Below are 26,127 nucleotides of genomic sequence, written 5' to 3'. Positions count from 1 at the left end.
TTGACAGGTAACACCGATGCTGGAGCCCACAACTGCCTGGTCCTGAAGCACCAGCCGATCTTCCCAGTGCCAGCTGTGGTCCATGGCAGTGACAGTATGACATCTATCACCACCTACATGCATACTGGCTCATCTTCAATGCAAACTGGAAACAAAAAGGAACCAAGAACTCACCCAAGGGTCCACCCAAAGGCTGTGATGGGCAAAGCAGGAGAGGCTGTCCACCACCCCATCACACAAAACACTAATGGGTAGAAGAGCCTGCTGCAGTGCCCAGAATGCCTGGGTCCCCTGTCACCAGCAGGAAGGATTGCTTCCACAAATCTAATAATCAACTTTGGATGCAGTCATATACATATCCTAGTTTTTATATTTTCATATTTATTCAGTGGTAATGCTGAAATTTTCAGCCTTTTATAGTGGATTCCTAAATAAAAAAGTTTAGGCACCTTCAAAACTAATTTATTTCACAAATTTCATTTATACATTAGTGACAAGTTCTTTTAGCAAAAAGTATTTAGGTATGAAAGTAAAAACCCATGATTTATAAGATAACTTTTAAGAAAATCCAACAAGCTTTAAACAGACCCATCACATACTCTCATTAAGCTTCTTCTATAAGGCACATGTACAGACATTTCAAAGGAGCAGTTAATTATAACTTACAAAGTCTTTACAACATTTATAAGATTCTGTCTTTGGAAAAGCACACAACAGTATACAAACATAAATGGCACATTGCAAATTTTAGACAGAACTGCAAATGAAATCTTTATGCATACTGCCTGGATCTTAGCAGCTTGCCTCCGCTGGGGAATAAACTGTTACTGGATGCAGGGTAGCTTTAAGACAACGCTGCACAAAGTATTTAAAATGTGCCATTCTGTTGAAAAAAAAAAAAAAAAAAAAAAAAAAAAAAACCACCACCCTAAAAGCTTCAGGGTAAACACGAACAGTTTGCTCAGTCTATTTTTAAACTGTTTCCAGTAAAAATTATTTAATCCCCCAAATGCAGAAGGCAAGGAACATACTAAATTGTTACCGGGCATTTCATGAATAGAAAAGTAGAGTTTTCAGAGTGAAGTTCACAGTGGAATACAAGTTGCCTTTTAAAGTGGACAGTGGTTTCTGTTTTAAATTTAAGCTAGGCAGGATGAGAAGCATTTAATCACAGCGTCCCTTTAAAAAGAAAAAAAAAAGTCAGTTATTTCTTCTTTGCATATACACATCAACCACTACATGTTTAAAATTAAAAATATAGAAACAAAAAACAATAGTTTATCAAATGCAGGATCTTTACAACCACCATTATGTTGAGTACATCTACAGCACCAGCTACAGCCCACGCTGAAGCTCAGGTCTCCCTATATTGTCTAAGCCTTCCACACTGTTTGAAATCAGACAATGTTCAAAATCGTTCTGCAGCACACCTGAGGGCTTCATAGAAGTCAAAACCTGATTGTGCAAAGGCTGACCAGCAAGGGCAGGGCTGAGAAGTGTGCCAAATCCAGACAAGCAGCAAAGCACAGGTGCGCTTTGAGTCCAAGCCACATGGAAGTTAGACCATCATCATGCAGGAAGAACTAAAACAGACTGGAGGGTTTAAAGTCCATGTACCAACAGTGCAGGGCAGAGAGCTGACTCAGCCTTAAGGCTTGAAAGATCTGAAGGGGTCCACTTCTTTAACCAACAATAAACAGTTTTGTGACTACTGAGATCATTCACTCCAGACTCCTTTACTTTTCATTTTCTCAAAAATGCATCAGCTTAAGGAGTGGAATTTGTATTCTCTTGTCAGTAAATTTGAAAAATGAACACATACCATCATGACTTCTTAAGTCACAGTATGTATGGTTTTTGTTGTTGTTGGTTTTGGGATTTTTTTTGCCATGCCAGCAAAAAACAACCCATGAATAAGTAAATTGTAAAGAGTAAACCATTACCAGAGTTAAATCAAGTAATAATAACATTGTCAGAAAACAAATCACATAACACTGTTCTCTGGCGCCATAAGAAAGGCAGCCTATACAAGAAATTTATGATAGCATTCCACATAAGCAAGTAACTGAATCCCTGAAGAAATCACTGTACTACTAAAAGCAGCCTGTGTAAAATTCAGTTTCTTGGATCACAAAATCTAATAGACAAATAAACCCAAAGATATTAAGTGACATGTATAACCTAATGTTTTTCTGCCCAGAACTTAAAGCACTGTTGATAGGGAAGAGAAGATCAGTGAGACTGTCACATGGCCAAAGGAACTATGAGAATTCAGAATATCACTTTTGACTGTGGTAGCTTGAAATGTCAAAAATAGTAAGATGTCAATTTGAAGCCCGAGTTCAGTTAGCATATTCAATCCATTGTAATTATCAACTACTGTATTTAAAACAGTATATATATATATATATACACACACATATATATATACACAGTTTAATCCTCCCTAGATCAACTGAAACTTAAAAAACAATGTGTAGTACAGATTTTTCAGCATAGTTACAGAAACACTACAGGAAGATGAAAGAGATAGACGATACTTTGTTCTTTCCCACTTCTACTACAGAAAACCTCACCAAACAGTATACAGACATGGAAGCACTTTATTTTTTTTTACAAACACACTGCCGATCGACCAAGCTGCATTTCACATGAAACATCGTATTAAAAATAGATTCTTATATTTGTTTACTTGCATGCGGTTTCACTGTGTGTTGGGCTAAGTTTCATTCCCTTTTTGTACACACAAGAGTTAAAAAAGAGGCAGAGAAGCTTCCCAAAATGAGAATTAACACAAAGAGTTGCCTTTGCCTCTCCTAAGAATGATGGAGGAATTCAGAAGTAGACTTAACATCTGAAACTATGCTTGCTTGTGTGCTTTAACTAAGACCTCAGATCCATATGCTGTCTTTTAATTTTAGTACTGGAAAAGTCACTATTGCATCAGTGTATTTTTAAATCACTGGAGAATGTGGAAAAAAAGTGCCTTAATTTATTTTCAGTGATGAAAGCTAGAATGAAATTTAACAAAGAGAATTACTGTGCCCTTTGCTTGTATTTAAAAGCGTGTATCAAGCATTACTTTGAGTTCAGCTTTGTCATTTTCTAAAAAGGAAAGGGAGGAGGTTATGTTTTTTCACATGCTGAATTTAAGGACTTCCCCCCCCCCACTACCTTTATCATGCAAACTCACCTTGCAAAAGGAATATATGACAGACTATACCTGGAAAAAAAAAAAAGAGGAAAAAAAATGTATTTGACAGAGTATTCACACCTCTCCTATAACGCAATTATTTCACTTTAGTCCAGCATTAATAGAATCACAGAATGGCTTGGGCGGGAAGGAACCTTACAGATCATCTAGTTCCAACCCGCCCTACCAGTAAAAGCAACCTGTTGTAACAAAACCTTAAACAAGGCTATATACTCAATTTAATGCTTACCTGAGAAAAGACGACACATTTGGACAAGATTTCCTGGTTTAATTTTTCCTTTTTTTTTTTTTAAAAATGTAGTTCATAATTTCTATTGTACATAAACTTCAAAAAGCAGATTTATTATGACCAGATTCAAAAGGACTGGAAATTCTGGGAAAACAATATTCTTCAGGATGATAGAGACAACTTTTTCCATATTAAAAGACAATATAAATTGCTATGCAAATATACATCTTATCGTGTTATTTACATAACTCTAAATACAATTCCATTATCCTCTAAAACTTGCTTCTTACAAGCCTCCAAGCTAATGTTTTGTCCTCATGCCCAGCCTGATTAAGCTCTAGGACACCTCACAAATGCGAAGCTGTAAACATGAAAAATGTAGACATGTAAACATGTAGAATGAAGTTTGAGTTAGCGGTCTTCCCTCTATCCAGTATCAAGCATTGACCTGGGCCCAGCACGATGTCCAACAGTCCCTATCCTGAACAAATGGTTATTTGTTCTCAGATTCACGTTCAGTACAGACACTCTGTATTCAGGGCAAGTTCAAACAAGAACTGTGGTCATCTTGGAATGCATAAGAGTACCACATAATTCACCTGAGATGAGGAAACCAAGTATGTTCACTTGTATCTCCATGGAGAAAGCAGTAACTTCGAAAACTTCTGCCAAGTTTGCAAGCATTAACCTAACTGTGCTCACACATTCCCAAGCCTACTCCTTGGGCATATCTGGGTGGTCATCATAGTACTGCCCTGATTTACCCTGTCATGTCCACCAAATCTCTACCCAGTGCCACTTCATATTCTTGGGGCAGGACACACCCTATAAAAATGTTATTTAGTTTGTTCTACTTCCAAAATGAAGATTTAGTTAGAACTTTAAGAAGAGGCAGATCATCAGAAGCAGGGCATGTTAATATACTGTTACTTTCACAACAGAGAAAAGGCATGAGAATTTTTTTGCATATATATTCCTTTTATAATGCTTCAAATAAGCTCACACATTGCAGAATATATTTAAAAATACCATTTTTGCAAGACGATTGCATATTGATTTTGCTGAAGTTATACAACCTAGCTTAGAAAAACAGACTGAAGCTAGCATTTGGGCACACTTATGTTATGCAAAATGGATATATATAGGTTTATAACCATCCGGGTGTAGGGGCAGGGAAAAGAAATTAAAATTAATGTTAAGAATCTTACCAGGTCATTGCCAAGAACTGCAATATGCAGAATAACATTGCCAAACCTTTTCTGTTCCACTAAGTAAAAATAAAGCAAATATTGCAGGTTAGTTCATTTTGTATCAGTCTATACTGTGAACAATTGGAACAGTCTGTTCAGTCAAAAATGTAATTAACTGACAATGCCTAAATTTCCTTGTCTTAAATTAATTTGCTACTCCTTTCCACTCTAACAACTTTCTATTCATTTTATCCATTACTCCATTAGCATCATACTATGAGAACCTTCTCTAGCTTGGAAAATGCTTAACAGCATCAACACTAACACTTTCATGTTCATTCATGACACTGTTCTTTTGCAAATAGGGAAGTTCACTTCAGCTACATATTTACTTCTGTGGCATGTAACTACAGCCAGTTTTTCAATCAAGATGCCTGAAGGTATTTCTTCTGTCTCTCTTCCTTTTTCTTTATCAGTTTAATATGCTGTACCCATGGTTCCTAAAGACCACTAAATACTCTCTGATATTCTCTGATCTAAGTACATCACTAAGATGAAAGTATATTTTAAGTTGCTTTTCCTAGTTCTTATTCCAGAGGTCTGCAGACTGAACCTGATGCTCTAGATTTTGTATTCTCAGCTTCACCACATGTGGGTGGAAGGGTGCATCTGCTTTGTAGTCAGCAGGCTTATCACTCCACTTACACTCAACTACAGCTGAACAAGTAACACACATACAGAAGCTCATCTTTCCTCTACAACTGAACTATGTGTTAAAGCTATAATACAATTAATAAACTAAGCAAGCTAGATTGCTCTTTAGAGAAACAAAGTATTCTAACTTACCCAGAAAACAGCACACAGGGTCAGTATTAGGCAAAGCTGAGGGGAGATGAAAGGAGAGAAAAAACAGACTGAATATTCAAATACACAATAAAGCAAACAACACAGTAACTATTTGCATGTTTTCAGTGGGTAATCAGCATTTTTAAAGCTGACTCATGAAACAGCCAAAGGCTGTCACACAGTGACTGCATGCTGAACTTCATGTAAAGAGGTGTTTTCCAAAGCATAGTATGCTGTGCTACCTGGATAAAAGGGAATGGGGCAAGTCTTAGAAGAAAGAGGAGGCAGGAATTGACTTCAACAACCAGGAGAACTATAACCAGGTCTGTGCAGACTTATGTGTTAGCTCTATTAAGAGGTGGGCTTAGATTATAAAGCTTTACTGAAAACAACCAAGTAGTCTGGGAACAGCTATTCTATTATTTCAGTATTCAGTATTCATAACATCAAAATGTGACAAGAAACGTATGTGCATCGCTATGAACAACCCATTATTAAAACCAGCCATTCACAATTACAGTATTTGGCAAACACAGGCTCTGCTGCTTCTGCCAGTGTTTTTTCATCTTCTGACAGTAATGAAGAGCCCACCAGGGAGCAGCTGCCTCAAACACAGTGAAAAAACTCACATGAAGCTGTATTCAGTCTTCTTATACACCTCTGATGAAACATTACAGCGATATGGTTTACTATGCCAAATCAATCACACTATTTGTGCGGGCTTAACCATCACTTTTAACTTTTGCACTAAATCTCACCCGATTCCCTCCATTTGTCATCGCACACAGTAGAAAACAGAATGAAACTCTCAATTAATTTTCACTGAAAAAATCTGTTGGTCTTTTATTGTAAGAAATAAAAATAGCAATTTCTCTTGAAATTTTCCAAACAGATTTGTGACTCCTAAGTTGCCTGCAATTCTAACTTTATGTTAGGATGGGGATCAAAAGTTTCCTAAACTTTAGGAGTTTTCCAGTTCTTCTCTGTATTACTGAAATTTTCCATCCTAACAGCTTAACTCACATTCAATGTTCCTATTCCCTATTAGAAGAGACATTTAATTCTGTCTTTTCCTAACCTTGCTGGTAGCTTCTCTGCACAGGAAGGTAGGTCTGTGATGTTTTTACTACTCTGTTCTCTCTCCATTTACCTGATGTATCTTGTTCCTATAGCCTTCAAAGCAGGTTACTTATTTGTCTTTCTTTGTTACTTTCTTTACTATGTCTGGGCACAGCAGATGACAGTACCACCAGAGCAAATAATTTTTTGTGCTGGCTGGTTTACTGTCTGGCTTAGGCCATCAGCTTGACCAGAAAAAGCCCTCAGCTGTAAAGTGTTAGAAAATTCATGCTCAGCACAGACTCTAGATAATTGGAGGTGTTCTCAGGCATTTTTACCATAGACCTATGAAACATAACTTCCCTAGGACTTTTAACTTTGTATGATTTGGAAGAGATGGCAAAAAGTCACTTCTTTTAACAAAGCTCAGAGCCCAAGCAGGGATCAGATCACTTCTCCAAAAACTGTAAGGTGCTCAAATGAGATTACAAGTTCTGTTTTTTTCACACAGGGGTGTGTGAGAAAGAATATACAGTCCATATGACAGCCATCCAAAAGAATTCATGAAGGGTTTCTTATCCACATCAGCTATAATCAACTAGAAAAGAAAGTTACAGGATAGGAAGAATACGACAGCCAACTACGTTTCAAAAATAAAAGCTGAAACAAACCAGGAGGAACAAGAGAAACTAAACACAAAACAGAGAAGCAGCAAGGGCAGGAACTTGGATTTTAACTACCTAGAGCTCTGGAATAGGGATTCTGCAATTGTGGATGGATCTGGTTTTTTTCATCCTCATGGAAGGAGGAATGATGGTCATAGTAAAGAAGCCAAGGACCTCACAATAGAAAACCATGAAGGTGAACATATGGCTTCCTGGACTTTGGGGAGAAAAATTAATTTTCTCTTAGTGCTGAACCACTAAGCTACAGAAATGGAACTGCAGCCAACAAACAACTGTCAAGCTGGACTTAGGGACCACTGACTTGTCACAGTAGCAGAAAAGTCTCTCTCTAGCCTTGTTCTCAAAGATACTGTTTCAGAAAAACTCAACCTAATGTTAGCATTAGTAAGAAATATTTAGTAAAGAACATTTTTTCCAAATAATTAAAAAAAATCATAAGCAACAAAACCACAAGCTTATAAAAAAGAGTCAGATAATGTTTATGATACACAGCTCAACTATTATTACTCAGCATAAAGAAAAGGTGCACTGAGAAATCACCTCCCTTTAGTAAAACCTCAAATTTAGCTTTGAGGCCAAAGGAAAACTTTTTAGCAAAAGGAAATAAAGATAGTATATTTACCAGCATCACAACTGTAGCTATTAATCTTTTGGGCTCAAACATTGCTTTCAATTGCTTCACTGGCCCCATCAGGAAACACGTACTAATAGGAGGGGAAAAACAAAACAAATGGTAAATACTTCCAAATAAGAGACAAGAAATTTTCCAACAGTCAGATGACTACAAAGGTTTTAAAAAGGCATTTCAATATTTAGAACCAGATCCACTAGAAGGAAAGGTGAAATATTGCATGAATTTAGCCCTGGAAACAGCTTATGGATAGAGTCACCCTTGGTAATGAAATTCTTTCCAAATCATTACCACTTATAGCAGATGATTGTTAACTGAAGGCTAGAGGATCTCATATTGAGGCTGTTTTAAAGAACTGACTTGTCAAAAGAATGCAACCAATACAAAGACCGAACTTCTGTAGGAGATTCCTGTTCAACAATAAACTTCTTACCCAGGCAGTGTGCAAGTAGCTACAATCAAAATCACAAGGAAGCTCTAACTCTCTGCCCAGATTCACTGAGCACAAAACAAAAAAAGAAAGGTTCAGTAGTTTGTATTAAGTCCACCTGCTTTCTTCTACTCTGCAGTTAACTTGAAGGGAGAATAAAAACCATCAGCAACAGTATGCTGTACCTGTTCATGCAAAGAAATGCAATGTGAACTAAGAATTCGCAACCATAACAGGAATTATTTGGCTTCAAATATTCTGAGTCTCTTCCTTCCCTGTCACTGAAGCCATTGTTTGTAGAAAATACAAAAATACAAAACACTCTTTGTGGAAAATCCAAACATTTCCCAAGCTGAAACCCATGCTCTTCTACACCCAGATGCTCCCAACCAGCAATTTCATGCATATTCTCACCTTCTCTTCACCTTTTTTTTTCTTCTTGAAGTTGTGTAGATAGACTTCAAAAGTCCATGTTAAATGGAAAAGATCTCTCAACAGAAAAAAAGCCCTAAATTCAGTGCAATCCAAACTTTTTCTCAGTATTTTTTAATCTTGTCTGCTGGCCAGAAAATTAAATTAAGACCAAAAAAGCCACAAACAAACCTGAAGAACTAGGATAAAAAATCAGTTAGCTAGTGTCTTGTTTTAGCATGAGATGGAGTATTTATACAAATGAGACTCAATACCAGTAGAAACATTTCTGTCCCCCAACACATTTGTTGAGGAAAAGCAGTACACCATCACATTTCTCAAATGTTAATGTCACATTGCCTGAGTTTGAAGAGATTAACAATGCTTTGACTCAAGAAACTGACTTGACTGAAATAACAGTCCATGACAGTCAAGAACCAGACTCCATCCGTTTTGAGTCCCATGACCAAGGACAACAGAAAGAGCTTTTTCAAATACATAGCTGATAAAAGTAACACCAGAGGCAAGGTTGGCCCACTGGTGAATGGGATGGGTGCCCTGGTGACAGAAGATACAGAGATGGCAGAGTTATTGAATGCCTTCTTTGTCTCTGTCTACTCTGCCGGAGGCAGTCCTGAAGAGCCCTGTACTCCTGAGACCTCAGATGAAGTCAGGTCACTGGAGCAGTTTGCCTTAGTCCATGAGGAATGGGTTAGGGACCAGTTGAGCAATCTGGACATCCATAAATCCATGGGTCCAGATGGGATGCACCCGCGGGTGCTGAGGGAACTGGCGGAAGTCATTGCTGGACCACTCTCCATCATCTTTACCAAGTCTTGGGAAACGGGAGAGGTGCCTGAGGACTGGAGGAAAGCAAATGTCACTCCAGTCTTCAGAAAGGGCAAGAAGGAGGACCCAGGTAACTATAGACCGGTCAGCCTCACCTCCATCCCTGGGAAAGTGATGGAGCACCTTATCCTTGGTGCCATCTTAAGGCATATCAAGGATAAGAGGGTTATGAGGGGCAGTCAACATGGCTTTACCAAGGGGAAGTCATGCTTGACCAACCTCCTAGCCTTTTATGAGGAAATAACATTGTGGATGGATGATGGCAGAGCGGTGGATGTGGTCTACCTTGACTTCAGCAAAGCATTTGACACAGTCTCCCACAGCATCCTCACAGCTAAATTGAGGAAGTGTGGCCTGGATGATCAGGTAGTGAGATGGACTGCGAACTGGCTGAAGGACAGAAGCCAGAGAGTTGTAGTCTATGGGGCGGAGTCTGGTTGGAGGCCTGTATCTAGTGGAGTGCCTCAAGGGTCAGTATTGGGACCAGTATTATTTAATATATTCATCAATGATTTAGCTGAGGGAATTGAGTGTACTGTCAGCAAGTTTGCTGATGACACTACGCTGGGAGGAGTGGCTGACACGCCAGAAGGCTGTGCTGCCATCCAGCGAGACCTGGACAGGCTGGAGAGTTGGGCAGGGAGAAACTTGATGAAATATAACAAGGGAAAGTGTAGAGTCCTGCATCTGGGCAGGAACAACCCCAGGTTCCAGTATAGGTTGGGGAATGACCTGTTAGAGAGTAGTGTAGGGGAGAGGGACCTGGGGGTCCTAGTGGATGGCAGGATGACCATGAGCCAACACTGTGCCCTTGTGGCCAAGAAGGCCAATGGCATCCTGGGGTGTATTAGAAGGGGGGTGGTCAGTAGGTCGAGAGAGGTCCTCCTTCCCCTCTACTCTGCCCTGGTGAGACCGCATCTGGAATATTGTGTCCAGTTCTGGGCCCCTCAGTTCAAGAAGGACAGGGACCTGCTGGAGAGAGTCCAGCGCAGGGCAACTAAGATGATTAAGGGAGTGGAGCATCTCCCTTATGAGGAAAGGCTGAGGGAGCTGGGTCTCTATAGTTTGGAGAAGAGGAGACTGCGGGGGGACCTTATTAGTGTATATAAATATATAAAGGGGGAGTGTCATGAGGATGGAGCCAGGCTCTTCTCAATGGCAAACAATGATAAGACAAGGGGTAATGGGTATAAACTGGAACACAAGAGGTTCCACTTAAACTTGAGAAGAAACTTCTTCTCAGTGAGGGTGACAGAACACTGGAACAGGCTGCCCAGGGAGGTTGTGGAGTCTCCTTCTCTGGAGACATTCAAAACCCGCCTGGACACATTCCTGTGTAACCTTATCTAGGTGTTCCTGCTCTGGCAGGGGATTGGACTAGATGATCTTTTGAGGTCCCTTCCAATCTCTAACATACTGTGATACTGTGATACTGTGACCATGCTTCAACTATGCTGTAACAGTAACAGAAGTTCAAACAGAAACTGAAAATGCTTTATTGACCTTAAGTTTTTCTTACATGTTTTTCAAACAGTGAAAGAAGAGTTTTAGATCCTAGGAGGTCCCTTTTGCAAACTTTTTAAGACTAACTTAAAAAAGGGGCGGAGTCTAGTTGGAGGCCTGTATCTAGTGGAGTGCCTCAAGGGTCAGTATTGGGACCAGTATTATTTAATATATTCATCAGCAATTCAGATGAGGGAATTGAGTGTACTGTCAGCAAGTTTGCTGATGACACTAACCTGGGAGGAGTGGTTGACACGCCAGAAGGCTGTGCTGCCATCCAGTGAGACCTGGACAGGCTGGAGAGTTGGTCTGTGAAAAATGTGATGAAATATAACAAGGGAAAGTGTAGAGTCCTGCATCTGGGCAGGAACAACCCCAGGTTCCAGTACAGGTTGGGGAATAACCTATTAAGAGAGCAGTGAAGGGGAAAGGGACCTGGGGGTCCTAGTGGACGGCAGGATGACCATGAGCCAGCACTGTGCCCTTGTGGCCAAGAAGGCCAATGGCATCCTGGGGTGTATTAGAAGGGGGGTGGTCAGTAGGTCGAGAGAGGTCCTCCTTCCCCTCTACTCTGCCCTGGTGAGACCGCATCTGGAATATTGTGTCCAGTTCTGGGCCCCTCAGTTCAAGAAGGACAGGGACCTGCTGGAGAGAGTCCAGCGCAGGGCAACTAAGATGATTAAGGGAGTGAAGCATCTCCCTTATGAGGAAAGGCTGAAGGAGCTGGGTCTCTTTAGTTTGGAAAAGAGGAGACTGAGGGGTGACCTCATTAACATTTATAAATATATAAAGGGGGAGTGTCACGAGGATGGAGCCAGGCTCTTCTCAGTGACAACCGACAAGGGGTAGTGGGCTCAAACTGGAACACAAGAGGTTCCACTTAAATTTGAGAAGAAACTTCTTCTCAGTGAGGGTGACAGAACACTGGAACAGGCTGCCCAGGGAGGTTGTGGAGTCTCCTTCTCTGGAGACATTCAAAACCCGCCTGGACGCCTTCCTGTGTAACCTCGTCTAGGTGTTCCTGCTCCGGCAGGGGGATTGGACTAGATGATCTTTTGAGGTCCCTTCCAATTCCTAATATTCTGTGATTCTGTGAACTGCTGTGGGATACACTGCATAGATCCAACCACAGAGTTTAAAAGTACACTGCAAACGATTTTTGGATTGTGCCAGGCCTTACAGTCAAAATGAGGATTACCTGAACCTTTCCATCTTCAATGAGTTTTCCTAAACCCAGGATGATCTCTCTGTTAAAAGCAAAAAGGTCCTTCCACTAACAAAGCATTCAGGCAGTGGGCAGACTACCAGTTTGCCCCTGAAACTGAGGTACCTCTGTACCTGGCAGAAGGACTTCACTGTCAAATGTATAAACATACAGCCAGCATATCAGTATACCTGATAGTCACTAATTATGATTATCTTAAAATGGTAAGATAAACAAGATTTTGTTATTAACATTACAATATGAAAACAATCTTGTTCATAGCCAACAGACACCATTTTAGAGTGAAAGCAAATGGAAGCGTAGATGAAAAGGAGGGCACTTTTCTAATAATAATAATTAAGAAATCGTACCTGGCTAATGCAGCAATGTTTCCCAGGGTGTAAAACACAGCAAAAAGTTTGATCCCTGCTGGGAGCCATAGCAATGCTGTTCCCTAGAAAAGATATTTGTATGTTCGTAAACAGTTAAATTAATTTATTTAGATTCTATAGTCTATAAATATATTTTCAGACTATGAAGAGTGTCCTTCTGACATATACCAGTGGACTACGCTGTTTTCAGATTTGTAGCAGTCAATATTTAGCATACTTCTGTTGACACCTAGTGGCAAAACAATGTGTTGGTTTACTATATTTCACAGTGTGTTTTACAACTAGGCAATGTTTATTTATATTGGTTTTAACATTTATTTGTACTGTTTATATTTTTGGCACATTCATTTTTGTTACAATGCCCAACTATACATCATACATCTCTGCATGCAAAGGATAAAGTATCATAAAACCACATTATATCCACCATGTTTCTCCTCCAGTCAACAACCTGGACTCGCAGGCTAGATTCAAACTGAAGCTTTTAGAACTGTTACCTGCAGACATCTTATTTCTACAAAGCACAAAAAAATCCGAAGCCTTCTGCTAATTGCAGACCCTATGATGAGCGGGGAGAACTATATTGTACCCAATTGCAATTTCAGTGGGAATCTGTGGTGTCTGTTCACAGAGACACCACTACAAGCAACCATGAAAAACTGCAAAAAAACGGTGCAATTATATTCTACAAGGAAAGCCTATGGGCACTTTGCAAAGACTAAAGAAAAAATACCACCTGCAATTTTGGTCAGCCCAGAACATAATAAATACACCAAAAGGTCCATAATGTGAACCAGAGGAAGGTGGAGTTTCCAGCTCTCAGTTTCATGTGACAAAGCTTAGCTAGGGAGCTGTCTCTGAACTCCTCAAAACACGAAGTCCACAAGCACACTATTCAGAGTTTTAACTCCTATCAAGCTCCAAATGACTCAAGGAAACTGGAGGAAACCAAGATCCTAAAGCCTTTTATCTGTGGTTTCATAGTTTCATATGATGTGATGTAGAATAGGCACACACAAAGATTAAACATTAAAAGAATAGCAGCAAAAAGAGTGATGTTAACTATCCAAAAATTGGTGCTAAAGCACAGACACAGCATGTACTTAAATTTGTGATTACACTGGTTAAATACAACTTGAGAAAAAAAACTGAGGGGGGAAGGACTCAACCACATAATGCTTAAGTTACCTTAAAAAAGGGATCTTTCAACCCAATCTTGAGCTCCCTTCCTAGAACTTGCCCCTGGCTTGAGTCTGTGTCACTGTACTTAGCATAGATATCAATATGAAGAATACCAGTCTACAGTTTCTTTATTGAGCTGACTGTGACTTAAATAAGACCTCTCATAGGTAAGACCACAAATCGTTCTGGGTTACCTCTGGGGCTCAGAAAGCCTAACAAACCAAAAATTCTGATGAAGAATCAGAAGCTTCCAGCTGCAGGAAAATCTAGTAAGTGGCTATCTCTGAGTGCCTCAATCAAGAGATTGCTCCTACGCAATTGCTTCTTCTTGTCACTACTGAAGTATCCTTGGTTTAAAAACTTTTCATGGTAAATGGAAGAGCAGCAGCAGCCATTTGAATAATGGCAAACCCAGAAACTAATACACACTGGACAAGTTTCTCCATTCTATTACCAAAACACATTACAAGTCAAAACAATCTGCCTGAGCACCTCCACAAAACCTGCAAATGTCAGCCACACACATTAGCCAAAGACTGCTGGCTGGCTTACATCAAAAGTCATGCCTTGAGAAGAACCAACATTCTACTTCATACTGAAAAACAAAACAAAAAAACCCAACCAATCCCCCCCCCCCCCCAAAAAAAAAAACAAACCCAAACCCAAAAAAACCCAAACCCAGCAGTATGCCTACTTCCCCAGTGTTACCTCACCTGCTTCTGGTAATCTTACATGCAGAGGAAGAACTGTTTTGTATTGCAAGTTACCTGTGTCAGCTTCTGATAGACCAAATCAATTAATAGATCTCAACTTTCAACTGCAGGCTTAAGCCTCCTGCCAAGATGACAAGTTCAAGAATGAACAAATGATTTGCTGACTGTAAGATCAAAAGGAGTGCAGCAGGTTTTTCAAGTGTCAACATGCTACCACGGTCACCACCTATTGATTTGTGAGTGTGACAGGTTACACTTGTGGTTTCTTCAGACTTTAAAAACCTTTCAAGCTTTCCCCTTCTTCTCCCATTTTAATGGAGAGAATAAAAATAAGATGGGTTCACAACAGACAATTTTTGTAGTATGCCACTCACAAATCTAAACTAAAAGAACAGCTTATTTTGTCAGTGCTCAAACCTCTTAGTAAGAAATTTTATTAGACCACAATAAGAATGCTCTCTGCTGTGAATGGAAGAAAGATGGTCAATTTACAGGACAGCCACTACATGCTAATTATACGCTTAATGTCCATTTAAATTTATGGATACAAAATTTAGGATATAGGATAAGGCAAACACAGAATCACATATACAGTATGAATATGAATGAACTTCCACTGTAGAACAGTAATAAAGTGCAAGGAAAAAAGCCTCTTACTTACAAGAAAAGAACACACGATGCCAGCAACAAAACATATGGCAAACCATCTGACTCGAGTACCGAAGCTGAGTGTTGAGGCATCAAGGACCTTAATAGGAGGAGAGGGGAGAAAAAAAAAAGGATATTACAAACCCAGTTTTGAACAATCTAAAAGACATTTTTTATTTACTATTGAATCCTTAATTTCAAACAAAGTATTTTTTTTTAGCCAGAAACAATTATTCTACCTTGCTTAATAGATGCTTGCATATTAATTATTTCAGTTTAAAAAATTATATTAGCAATCTGGAGACATATTTCCAAACCAACCAACCAAGACTAAACCTGTGAAGGTATATCCTGGCACTCAAGCAATACTCCTCCTCTTTCAAACAGACTTTCTTTTCACCATACAATTACAATTGAAAATGATCACAATGGTACCAAAGCAGAAGAATAACCGGACCTTCCAGCAATTTGAAGAAGAATGTATCTATTTGTGCAGCACTGTATGTTTCTATAGACATTACTACTTTTTTCTGTTACTAGACAGAACCCATTGTACACACTAGTACAAGTATCTACTACAGGCATTATGATTCCACCTCAATTACTGTTCCTTACATGGTGAAGGTGTAGGCAGATTAACACAGCTTGAATCATCAGACAGTTAACTTGCTGAAAGGGATTATTTTACTTCTTGTTTCTCCAGTGTGACTTCAGAACCTGTAACACTTCTGAATGAGCTGAGCTAGCTGACACAACTCATGAAGCAGAAAGAGAATAGTGTTCCTTCTATTCTGATGACTTAGTCCTTTGTTAGACTAATGAGCCAAACTAACTCTGCAAGATGTCAGAAAAGCAGTAGGGCTAATGTAAGGAGAGATGCAGGGCTATATAGCTGGCAGAATGGCCTCTTTCAGCAGAAGTGACATGTTACATACGCTCAGCTCATCTTCTCCACCCATGCTGCAATGACAATGTACTCAGTTTACTCTAGGTCACTACAATTAAATATACTTTCTATTCTAACCTGGTCTATTAAGTGATATGTTGCTTCAGCTTACGTAAGATGCCTTTAAAAAGCTACCCTTTCTATTTGTTCAGATGACACAAGCAAACTTGCCCTGTTGTTACCTAGTCTACAGATATTTTCAATCAAGTGTTATTAACCAAATATACAAGTTAGGGCTTCCCCAAACAAGTTTGATGTTTCTCATATTCCCTTGAGAAATTTCTCTTTCAGGTAGTAGTAGTAAGTGAATGAATGAAATCTAGTTACTGCTTAGAATGATGTCATATCTGCACAAAGGAAGAATCCATACCTAGTATAGTAAAAAAGGGCCACATTCAAGCACACATCTATGCACTGTGACAAATCAGTATCTGAATTTATGTCAACAAGGAATAGCTTGGCTACTTTCTACTGATAAAAAAATACTAACACTATTTAATCAATTTGAATACTTTGAATATATACTTAAGAAACGGCATCAGAATATGAAAAATAATATTTTACAATTGCATGCTGTCTGAGCAGACACAGAGCTGAATTCTGAATTCTATTTCCCCTTCTCTGTTCAGCTGTTAAGACAGAACTTCCTGTAGGTCAGAAGATGCAGCTTACCTGGGTAGGTCCAACTCTTTATCCTTACGCATGCATTAAAGAAACAGACAACAACAGTAACTGAAAGATAGTTTAGCATTTTAAATCATATTTGAAAGCCATATTCCTGAATGCCTATACATGCAAGAACTGCAGGAAGAGCTGGTAGGACATAACTAATGAAGGGACTCATTTGAATCACACTTTTAGTTTCACCCATTCATGCAACTAACCACACATATACCAAAAAAAGAAAAAGAAAAAAGAAGAGTAACACTCTTTTTCATCCCTGCTCAGAAATGAAGTGTGGAAGGAGCAATACTGTTAAGTATACCCAGTACACACATTTCAGATTGCCCAGAAAACAGGAAGAAGATTAAGGCAAGTAATTTCTTTAGCCGTATCAAACACATTGCTACCATTTATTGCTATTCTACTTCTAGCCTTAATATCTGATGGTGTTCCTGAAATAACTATGGATAAATTTCATTCTGCATATAAATTTGAAAGTAGCTTTACCTTCATGTAAATCCCTAACAGTTATTAAGTGGAAAAAATACCAACACTGTAAATAAGTGAACCACACAACAGCTTGGAACAAAAAACGCCACAAGATTCAAAACATTATTTTAAAATTAGTTTAATACATTTTATGGATTTAATTCCTAAAAACTTAGATTGATGATACATGCACATGAACAGCAGGAAGATAAGCTGTGGAATGAGGACTGCCAGAGCACCACAGCACAGCATTCTTTGCAATAATAAAACTAAATAAACTTATCAGCATTAAAAGGAAGGCTGATTCTCCAGCCATCTCTGATGCCATCACCCTTTATATTATCAAGCTGAACTCAGTTAACGCAATGTTTGAAATCCTGACCCTGGAAATCTAGTAATGCATTTTCTTAGTCCCGAGTACCTCATACTTTTTAGGTTTCATGGAAGCAGTGGAACTGGTTACCCTTCTGAGCTGTGTTTCACCCTGTAGTGAAGCATCTTGTTGCAGAAGCTGAGTGACAGACACATAGTTCAATTACTTAAACCACAGACTTCAGCTTGTACTAAAGTGCCAGGGTACAACCTGTAAAAGATGAGAACCTGACACAGCACCTGCCTGTTCTGCCACATGTGCTGCAGGAGCAGTAACTTCTGTAAGAGGGGCAGTGTGACACCCTGAAGTAACAGGTTAGTTACACTTTATACTGAGACTATAAGCCAGAATCCTGAGAAAAACTTCGGAAGTCTAAGCAGCTTATGCAACAATAGCAGGAAACAACATAAGGGCAATTAGGAAATTTTTTTTTTTATCTGAAATAAACCATACAGCAAGTCCTAGGTTTCAGATGGAAAGAATATGCATTAATATATTCGATATTTGCATTAGCAGAAGCTTTTACTTAGAAGATTGAAAAAATTGCCATGCAAATTCTGTATCTGGGGAAAGATTTGTGTAGAGAACTGTGCAGTAGTGGCAGCAAGGGAGTTCCTGTAAAACATACCCTTCTTCCTATACTGCTTATCAGCTTGCTTCCAAGCAATAAAAAAGAAACAAAAATTCTCAGTTTTCTACAGCTAAGATTTTAATGCCAAACTCCAAGGCAAGAAGCAAAGATTTTTTAATCACAAGATATCCCAAGGAAATATTACATCACAGAAATGATCAAGACATCCAGAAACCAAGAGAAAACCTTAAGTGGAAACTGGAATCTGGTAGGCAGACTTTCTAAAATACAAGGAATGGTCTTGCAATAGTCTAATACATGTGTTGCAGGTGACAGATAACACTGTCTTTACTGAATAGCTTGCTACGGACACGCAAGAAATCATGTGAATATTAATCTGGAAGGCCACTTTTGATCAAAAACAGTTCTGGTGGCTTTGAACATCCACCTAGTTTTCCCCCTTCCCCCATTATTAATGATTTTATAAAAGTTTTCCATGTGGACAAACAAAAAAGAAAAACAGAAACAGTTTCTTTTACAGGTTTTAAGAAAGATTCTAGAAGTTCACAACTGCATCTTTTTTTGATAGTAAATTTAAGAATATGCAGTTAATGGAGAAAACTGAATTTCACAGAAATGTTCAGTGCATTTGCAGAATTGAGCTCCTAAGCAATATTTCAAAAGATATTTACATTTTCAGTTTTTCCTAACAGGCTTCCTTACACGTATTTCTATCAAAACTTCAGAGTAAAATGTAAGAAATGTAAATATCTGGTCTATTCCTCCTTGCTAAAATCTTGTTGAATGCTTTAAGCAGTTGTCAATTGACAACTATCATGAAACTACAGCATAAAATGAGCCAACGCATCAAGCAGACTGATTTTATTTTTGTTTGGTGTAGATAAAACTAAACCACATAATGCTGCTCTGACAACATCACTACATGGATATATTTGCAACCTATTACTGATTTTTTAGTAACAAATCCCTTTCTTTTTTTTAAAAAAAAACAAACCCACAACAAAACAGAATAACTGATCTAATTGCAGCAAGAAGCAACAGTTGGTAATCTGAAGAGACTGGAAAGTACAGAAAGATTTCATTGAATCATCACACAGTTGTCCCACTATATACCTCTACTTTACTTAACAGGAATTACTACAGACTTCATGGTAATGGTTCTGCAAAAATCAAGAAGAATGCAGAGATACTTATGAACAGGAACCATGTGATGGCTATTACACAACTGTTAGCTATTCCAAAGAGAGGGCCCTTGTTTTTATCCAAACGCATGACTCAGTTCCAGAAAGGTCATCTAAAACAGCTGAAGATTTTACATACAAAATGCATAACCTTACACTTTCTTTCACAACTTTACCTCTTAGAAAGTAACCTCTGCATAGGTGCACACACTTTTTTGCTCACTGACATTTAACAAATAACACATTCTTAGCTCAGTTCCCTCCTTTTTGGGATACACATGTCAAATTTTAAAAGCATTAAATACTTGGCCATTTATCTATTGATTGCTGCCTTAAAATGAACATCACAGTGTCAAGTTGTTATAAAAATTCAGTCTTAGGCACGACTGATTCCAAATATTTTATTACAATCGATTAAGGTTGAGAGGCAATAAGCAAGCAGCGCTGGGTGTGCCGGGGAGTCTCCGCTCCACTCAAGATGCACACCGGGATCTTTGGGGTTCAGTCTTTTATACTTCTCCTCCTTGGGTCTCAGCCAATCCCCTTGTCTTCTTCACCCAGATACCGATGTGGCTTCTTTCCATTATTCTTTTCTTGTTGCTGAGGTCTTTCTTTTGGTGAGGGCACTTCTTAGAGGGGATTGCTGACCTTCTTGGTAATGTATTAACAGGAAGACGTTTGTTACAAGCTTAACCACAGCCTTAGCTCTATTTGTTACTGTCGTGGTTTAAGGCAATCAGCAAGTCAGCCACGCAGTTTCTGCTCCCCCCCCCAGGAATGGGGAGGAGAATCGAAAGAATGTAACTCCCATGGGTTGAGATAAAAACAGTCGAGTAACTAAGATATAACACAAATCACTACTGCTACCACCAATAATAATAATGATAAGAGAAATAACAAGGGAAGAGAATACGATACCGCCCGCCGGAAAAGAGCCCAACAGAAAAGAGGACGTGCCCTTCCAGGAAACTCCCAGTTACATCCCCGGGCATGACGTGCTATGGTATGGAATACCTCTTTGGCTAGTTTGGGTCAGGTGCCCTGTCTCTGCTTCCTCCCGGCTTCTCCTCCTCCCTGGCAGAGCATGAGACTCACAAAGTCCTTGGTCAGGGTAAACATTCTGACCAGCAACTGAAAACATCGGCTTTATCAGTATTATTCCCAGGCTGAAAGTCAAAACCACAGCGCTGCACCAGCTACTAAAAAGGAGAAAAACTGACTGCTGCTGCTGAACCCAGGGCAGTTCCATACTTCATATGTCTTTTTACTTAGTACCCAAGTTTCACAACATTCTGTAACAGGATGTGTCTCTTAGTCGCTCAACCATGCTAACACTTAAGCAGTTGAGTAAATGGATTATTCCTTTGTTTCTTCTTCCCTTTCATCATTGTATTGACATAAACATCATGATCATCTCTATGTTATCTCACACAAAGCACAATGGTCACAAGGAGTTCTCAATTGTCGACAGGAATCATTCCTACATTTTCCACAAAGTGAAGAAGAACTATGTCAGTATCACCTGTCTCATGTGAAATGTGCCTGGGGGTGGCAGATTAATTAATTCTCTTGGAATTTAACTAAAACTAACAGAAATGCAAATACTGCTTTGATAATCTTGATATCAGATCAGAAGCCAAAGCATCCCTCCCAAACACTGGCAGCCAGTTCTGGTGTGAAAGGTTGCAAACACAGCCACACAACTTTCAGAATCAGGTGAGGATACAATTTAGCTGCTTTACTGTGGCAAAGTGTTCAAGTTCACAAACCTTGAAGACCAACAGCAACTCAGTCCAAAGACAAGTGATGCATGTCAGTAACAAGCTACTAGAACTAATATTATACCATAGACACCACCTATACTGAAGCTGTGCTGGCTCACTGAGGCTTATTCGCTGCAGCTCAGACACAGGCTGTTCTGTGTTCCAGCTTCCTCCACCATGCTCCAGTAACCGCTAGCATGCAGTATCAAGATGTTCCTTGATGTGGGGCAGTTCGACCTGCAGCCACACCAATTAAAAGGGAGTTGATAGTACAAATTGCTCCCTACAAGCACACTCAGTTTTGATTCAACACAGACGTTAAGTGTCAGGATGTATGGTATTTAAACCCAGTTAAAACCCAAAAGAAACACAATGAGGAAGACAATGCAGAAGGAATGCAAAGTTAAACTGTACTTGAGGAGTATGGGGAAAACAGGAACTTCAGCAAAATATGCATAAAACCCTCTCTAAGGAAAGTCTTTCTTTGCTTTTGCAAATTCAAGGGCCTAAGGAAACTGAGAAACAACATAGAAATAAAACCTATTGTTAAACTAATCATAAAGTACCAAGGCCATGCACGAAGAAGAGTATGCACCAGAGACTCTGCTATCTCTAAGCAGGACCTAGAAAATAAAACCAAAGGATCCCAAACCACCAACACACCAAATAACTTTTCCACTCTCCCAGAACTTGCCAAAACTCTGGGCCTGGTGCCCACACTTCATCCTTCAGCACAGGCAGCAAACTCCCGTCTTCTCATTGCCTCCCCGTCTCTCCCGCTCACTGACAGCGATGGGCATGCAGGCCGACACCCAGGGATGGCGGGGATAACGTGTGTGTGGTGCCTCTGCCTGCCCGGGGAGGGGAAGTGCGGGGAACACGGCGGTGCCGGAGGCCGCGGACACGGGCAGGGCCCGAGGCAGGGAGACTTCAGCGACGGCCTGCCACGGCCCCGCTCAGCTCCCTGGGCTCCCCGTAGCTCTGCGGCCTCCAAGCCTTCGGTTAGGAGAGGGGGAAGAAGAGCGGGTCCTCGCCGGTCAGTACCTGCGCCGCCAGTCCCTGCTCCTCGTCGTCCTGCCCGGTCAGCACCCGCCGCAGTTTCTCCATACCGCCCCTGGGGCAGGGTACACCGGCTGCACCGCAGGAAACCTCTTTCCCCTGCCGGGCCGACGGCCCAACCGGAAGCGATGCGCACCCGCGGGCTTCGCGCCTGCGCGCTTGGGTGGTGCGTGGGCGGTGCTTGGGCGGAGTGGCGGGTGATGCAGCCATGTCTGGGGGGTCGGGTCGGGTCGGTCCGGCCCCTTAGGGCCGCCTCCCCAGGAAGGCGTTGTAGGGTGTCGCAGGCGTGCTGGAGGCGCTGAGGAAGGAGAGCGGGTTTTTCGGTGCGTCGCCGCTTCATCGCTGGCTGCGGAATCGACTCATGTCGACACATTTGGAAATGCTGTTTGCATGAGCTCAGTCGTGTGAACTGGTGGTGCAGTAAAGCATGTTGCATAGATGCAAAATGGTAACTCCGTGATTATAAACAGGCATGGTGCAGGTGGGCCTGGCATTTGGTCATCTAGCTACCAGATGGCATCTCTTTTCCTATGTGGCTTTGGCAGTCCATGGTCAGTTTAACAAGAGGTTTTCTTTCTAAATTGCTTCTCAGTTTCCTTAGGCCCTTGCATTTGCAAAAGCAAAGGAGGACTTACCCTAGACAGAGATGGTGGGTGGAGTGCTGCTGGGAATGAGCAGGAGAGGCAGCTGAGGCTCAGGGCAGCATGAGAGCTTCCACCATACCCCTTCTCCCAGCAGCAGAGGTTAACAGATAACACAGAGCCATGGTGGGTACATCTCCACATCAACAAATGCATTACACTGAACGGTGGCCCTTACAGCTAATCCTGTTTCTCTCTGCCACACCCATTTGTAGCGGGAGCAGCACCTGGCTTGCTTGCAGCTGGTGTGCAGGACACCCCCCAAGGAGTGCCAGGGCTTTTTTTGCACTCGTGTTCATAGCTAGCTCTACACAAGTCCTCCCTGTCCTGCCTCTGTTCAGACACAACCCCCTGTGTGCCCTTTGGGGCCCTTCCTGCATAGAATCATAGAATAGTTAGGGTTGGAAAGGACCTTAAGATCATCTAGCTCCAACCCCCTGCCATGGGAAGGGACACCTCACACTAAACCATGCCACCCAAGGCCTCATCCAACCTGGCCTTGAACACCGCCAGGGATGGAGCATTCACAACCTCCCGGGGCAACCCATTCCAGTGCCTCACCACCCTCACAGTAAAGAATTTCTTCCTTATATCCAATCTAAACTTCCCCTGTTTAAGTTTTAACCCATTACCCCTTGTCCTATCACTACAGTCCCTGATGAAGAGTCCCTCCCCAGCATCCTTGTAGGCCCCCTTCAGATACTGGAAGGCTGCTCTGAGGTCTCCATGCAGCCTTCTCTTCTCCAGGCTCAACAGCCCCAACTTTCTCAGCCTATCTTCATAGAGGAGGTGCTCCAGTCCCCTGATCATCCTCATGGCCCTCCTCTGGACTTGTTCCAACAGTTCCATGTCCTTTTTATGTTGAGGACACCAGAACTGCACACAATACTCCAAGTGAGGTCTCATGAGAGCACAGTGGAGAGGTAGGATCACCTCCTTCAACCTGCTGGTCACGCTCCTTTTGATGCAGCCCAGGATACGGTTGGCTTTCTGGGCTGCGAGCGCACACTGAAGCCAGCTCATGTTCATTTTCCCATCGACCAACACCCCCAAGTCCTTCTCTGCAGGGCTGCTCTGAATCTCTTCTCTGCCCAACCTGTAGCTTTGCCTGGGATTGCTCCGACCCAGGTGTAGGACCTTGCACTTGGCATGGTTAAACTTCATAAGGTTGGCATCAGCCCACCTCACAAGCGTGTCGAGGTCCCTCTGGATGGCATCCCTTCCCTCCGGTGTATCAACCGAACCACACAGCTTGGTGTCATCGGCAAACTTTCTGAGGGCGCACTCAATCCCACTGTCCATGTCACCGACAAAGATGTTGAACAAGACCACTGCATCTTGGCACATGGCTCTGCTGTGTGATCAGCCCTCAGCCAAGTACCACAGCTCTGGCCTGCATGGTTTGCAGGGGAATGAGGTCGAGGGAAAAGGATCCAGCAATGGCGAGGTGTGCCCTGCCTGCTGCTTGGCTGCACAATGACAGCAGACAGCAGTGTGGGGTGGGGCAGGAGGGCAGGGATGAGTGATAAGGGCTGTGAAACCTGCTGCTGTGTGAATAAAACTTGATAAGGGCCAGGGCAGTGAAGCCCCCAGTGGGGCCCTTCAGGACAGAAGCCTTCCACTCTCCTTTATGTGAGAGGAGAGCTCCCACCCTGCTTCCTCCACACACACACACACACACACACACACACACACTTAGGAACAGTTTCCCATGTGCCTTGGACACTGGCTTTTAAGTGAAGCACTTGGACACGAGATATACCTTTCCAGCCTGATGACATTGGCATCTCAGGAAGCTTTAGGTTAACGCCAAAATTTGGAATGGGAAAACACTTGCACACATGGCTGGGTGAAAGTAGTCAAACAACAGTAAAATCCCCCGAGGCAGCCAGCACAGCCTATACCTTGCAAGGGCCTGAGCAGGGAGGAGGGTATGTTTAAGGGAACAACAGGACCCATGACCCTCTGAACAGCGGAGGGGAAATAAGAAAAGAGATGGGTGAGTATGTGTGCATGCATGTGTGCGTGTGTGCAAAAGTCATCTGGCTGGTACCTGGCACGCCCAGTGGTCCCATGCCCACAGCTGCTAGGAGGAAGGGAGAGGCCCAGCTGGTCATGGCATCTGGTCATGAGCTTGCTGCCACCTGCTTGGCTTGGATGCCTTGGGTGCTCTGCAGCTGACAAAGGCAGGAGGTGGTGAAGAGAGGTCCTTGTTGACCTCCTCCTCTTCTGCACTGGACCAAAGGTGTCAACATGGGAGCATCATTTGGTGGTGTCTCTGAAGGAAACTGGTTGCTGGTGTGAGCTGCTGTTCTAAGCAGCTGCTTTCCCCCATCCGCCCCCAACCCCTGCCCCTAAAACACTAGGACAGACCCACCCCTGTCTTGACTTCTGCCTGTGAGGAACAGGGAAAGTGAAGCTTTGAAGACTTTGGCCCACCAAGGCTGGGCAGTTTACAGCCATACAGCTCAAACCTCAGGAAGCTCTCTGCCTTATGGCCTGTTTACTTCTGCAGTAGCAGAATAGCTTGAAGCACAAGGCATTTAGATATGGGGGTTAGGGAGCCGAGCTACCATTAGCTGATGGGACCAGAAAGCAGCTTGGTGTGTTCCGCATTGAATGGAGGAGGAGGGAGAACCTCCTGGTGCTTCAGGTGCCTCTGAACACAGTCAGCAAGACCTTTCAAGACAGGATCCAGCTTATTTTTCATCACAGCAGCATGATGGTAAGAGTTTTGATTGCTTCACTGCTATTTGCATGGGCAGAAGGGTGGCAAAACTTAGCTACAGTTTACTTTTACTAGTTCTTCTGTTCTACACAAATGTTGTGGGCTCAGGCTTCTGCTGGAAAAGGTGGCATGACAATACATGTGTTGGAGCATGACAGTCTCTTCCCCACCTCTTCCCATTGCTGAAATCTTTGTGCTCCCCACTAAAATCAGAACTGTGCAAGCCATTCTGTACCTCCATAGCCTTCCCACAAAGCCCCAACCCATGTGACTGCTCAGGTGACTGCTCAAAATGTCATCTGTGATCATCAAGGCAGTGGTACACCTTCTTTAGGGCTTTAATTTTTTTTTCATTAGATATAACTAGATGCAGCCAAAAAATTAAGCCTAAAATTCAGAGCAATTTTCTGGATTGCTATGGTCCAAAGTGAGAGTTACACGATCAGGGGGCAGTTCTTCTCATCTAATGCAGTTATTTTAGTAAGGGAGAGATTGCCTTCTGCTC

The 26,127-nt window shown here is 41.6% G+C and overlaps 1 protein-coding gene across 1 annotated transcript; it reads right to left on the bottom strand.

The window, feature by feature from the left end:
• Positions 1-446: 446 nt before the first annotated feature.
• SFT2D1 (SFT2 domain containing 1) lies at positions 447-22,366 on the bottom strand. The gene is made up of 8 exons (XM_080616792.1): positions 22,239-22,366; positions 15,201-15,287; positions 12,624-12,706; positions 7,847-7,928; positions 5,480-5,515; positions 4,652-4,710; positions 3,194-3,223; positions 447-1,179 (listed from the first exon to the last, which is right to left on the bottom strand). The coding sequence occupies exons 1-8, from the start codon at positions 22,299-22,301 to the stop codon at positions 1,140-1,142; spliced, it is 480 nt and encodes a 159-aa protein (XP_080472918.1). The 5' UTR covers positions 22,302-22,366; the 3' UTR covers positions 447-1,139.
• Positions 22,367-26,127: the final 3,761 nt, after the last annotated feature.

Source organism: Psittacula echo, assembly GCF_963264785.1.
Source record: "Psittacula echo genome assembly, chromosome: 4".
Lineage (NCBI taxonomy): Eukaryota > Metazoa > Chordata > Aves > Psittaciformes > Psittacidae > Psittacula > Psittacula echo.
The sequence above is the reverse complement of the archived record's forward strand: the minus strand, read 5'-3'. Positions and strand labels throughout refer to the sequence as shown.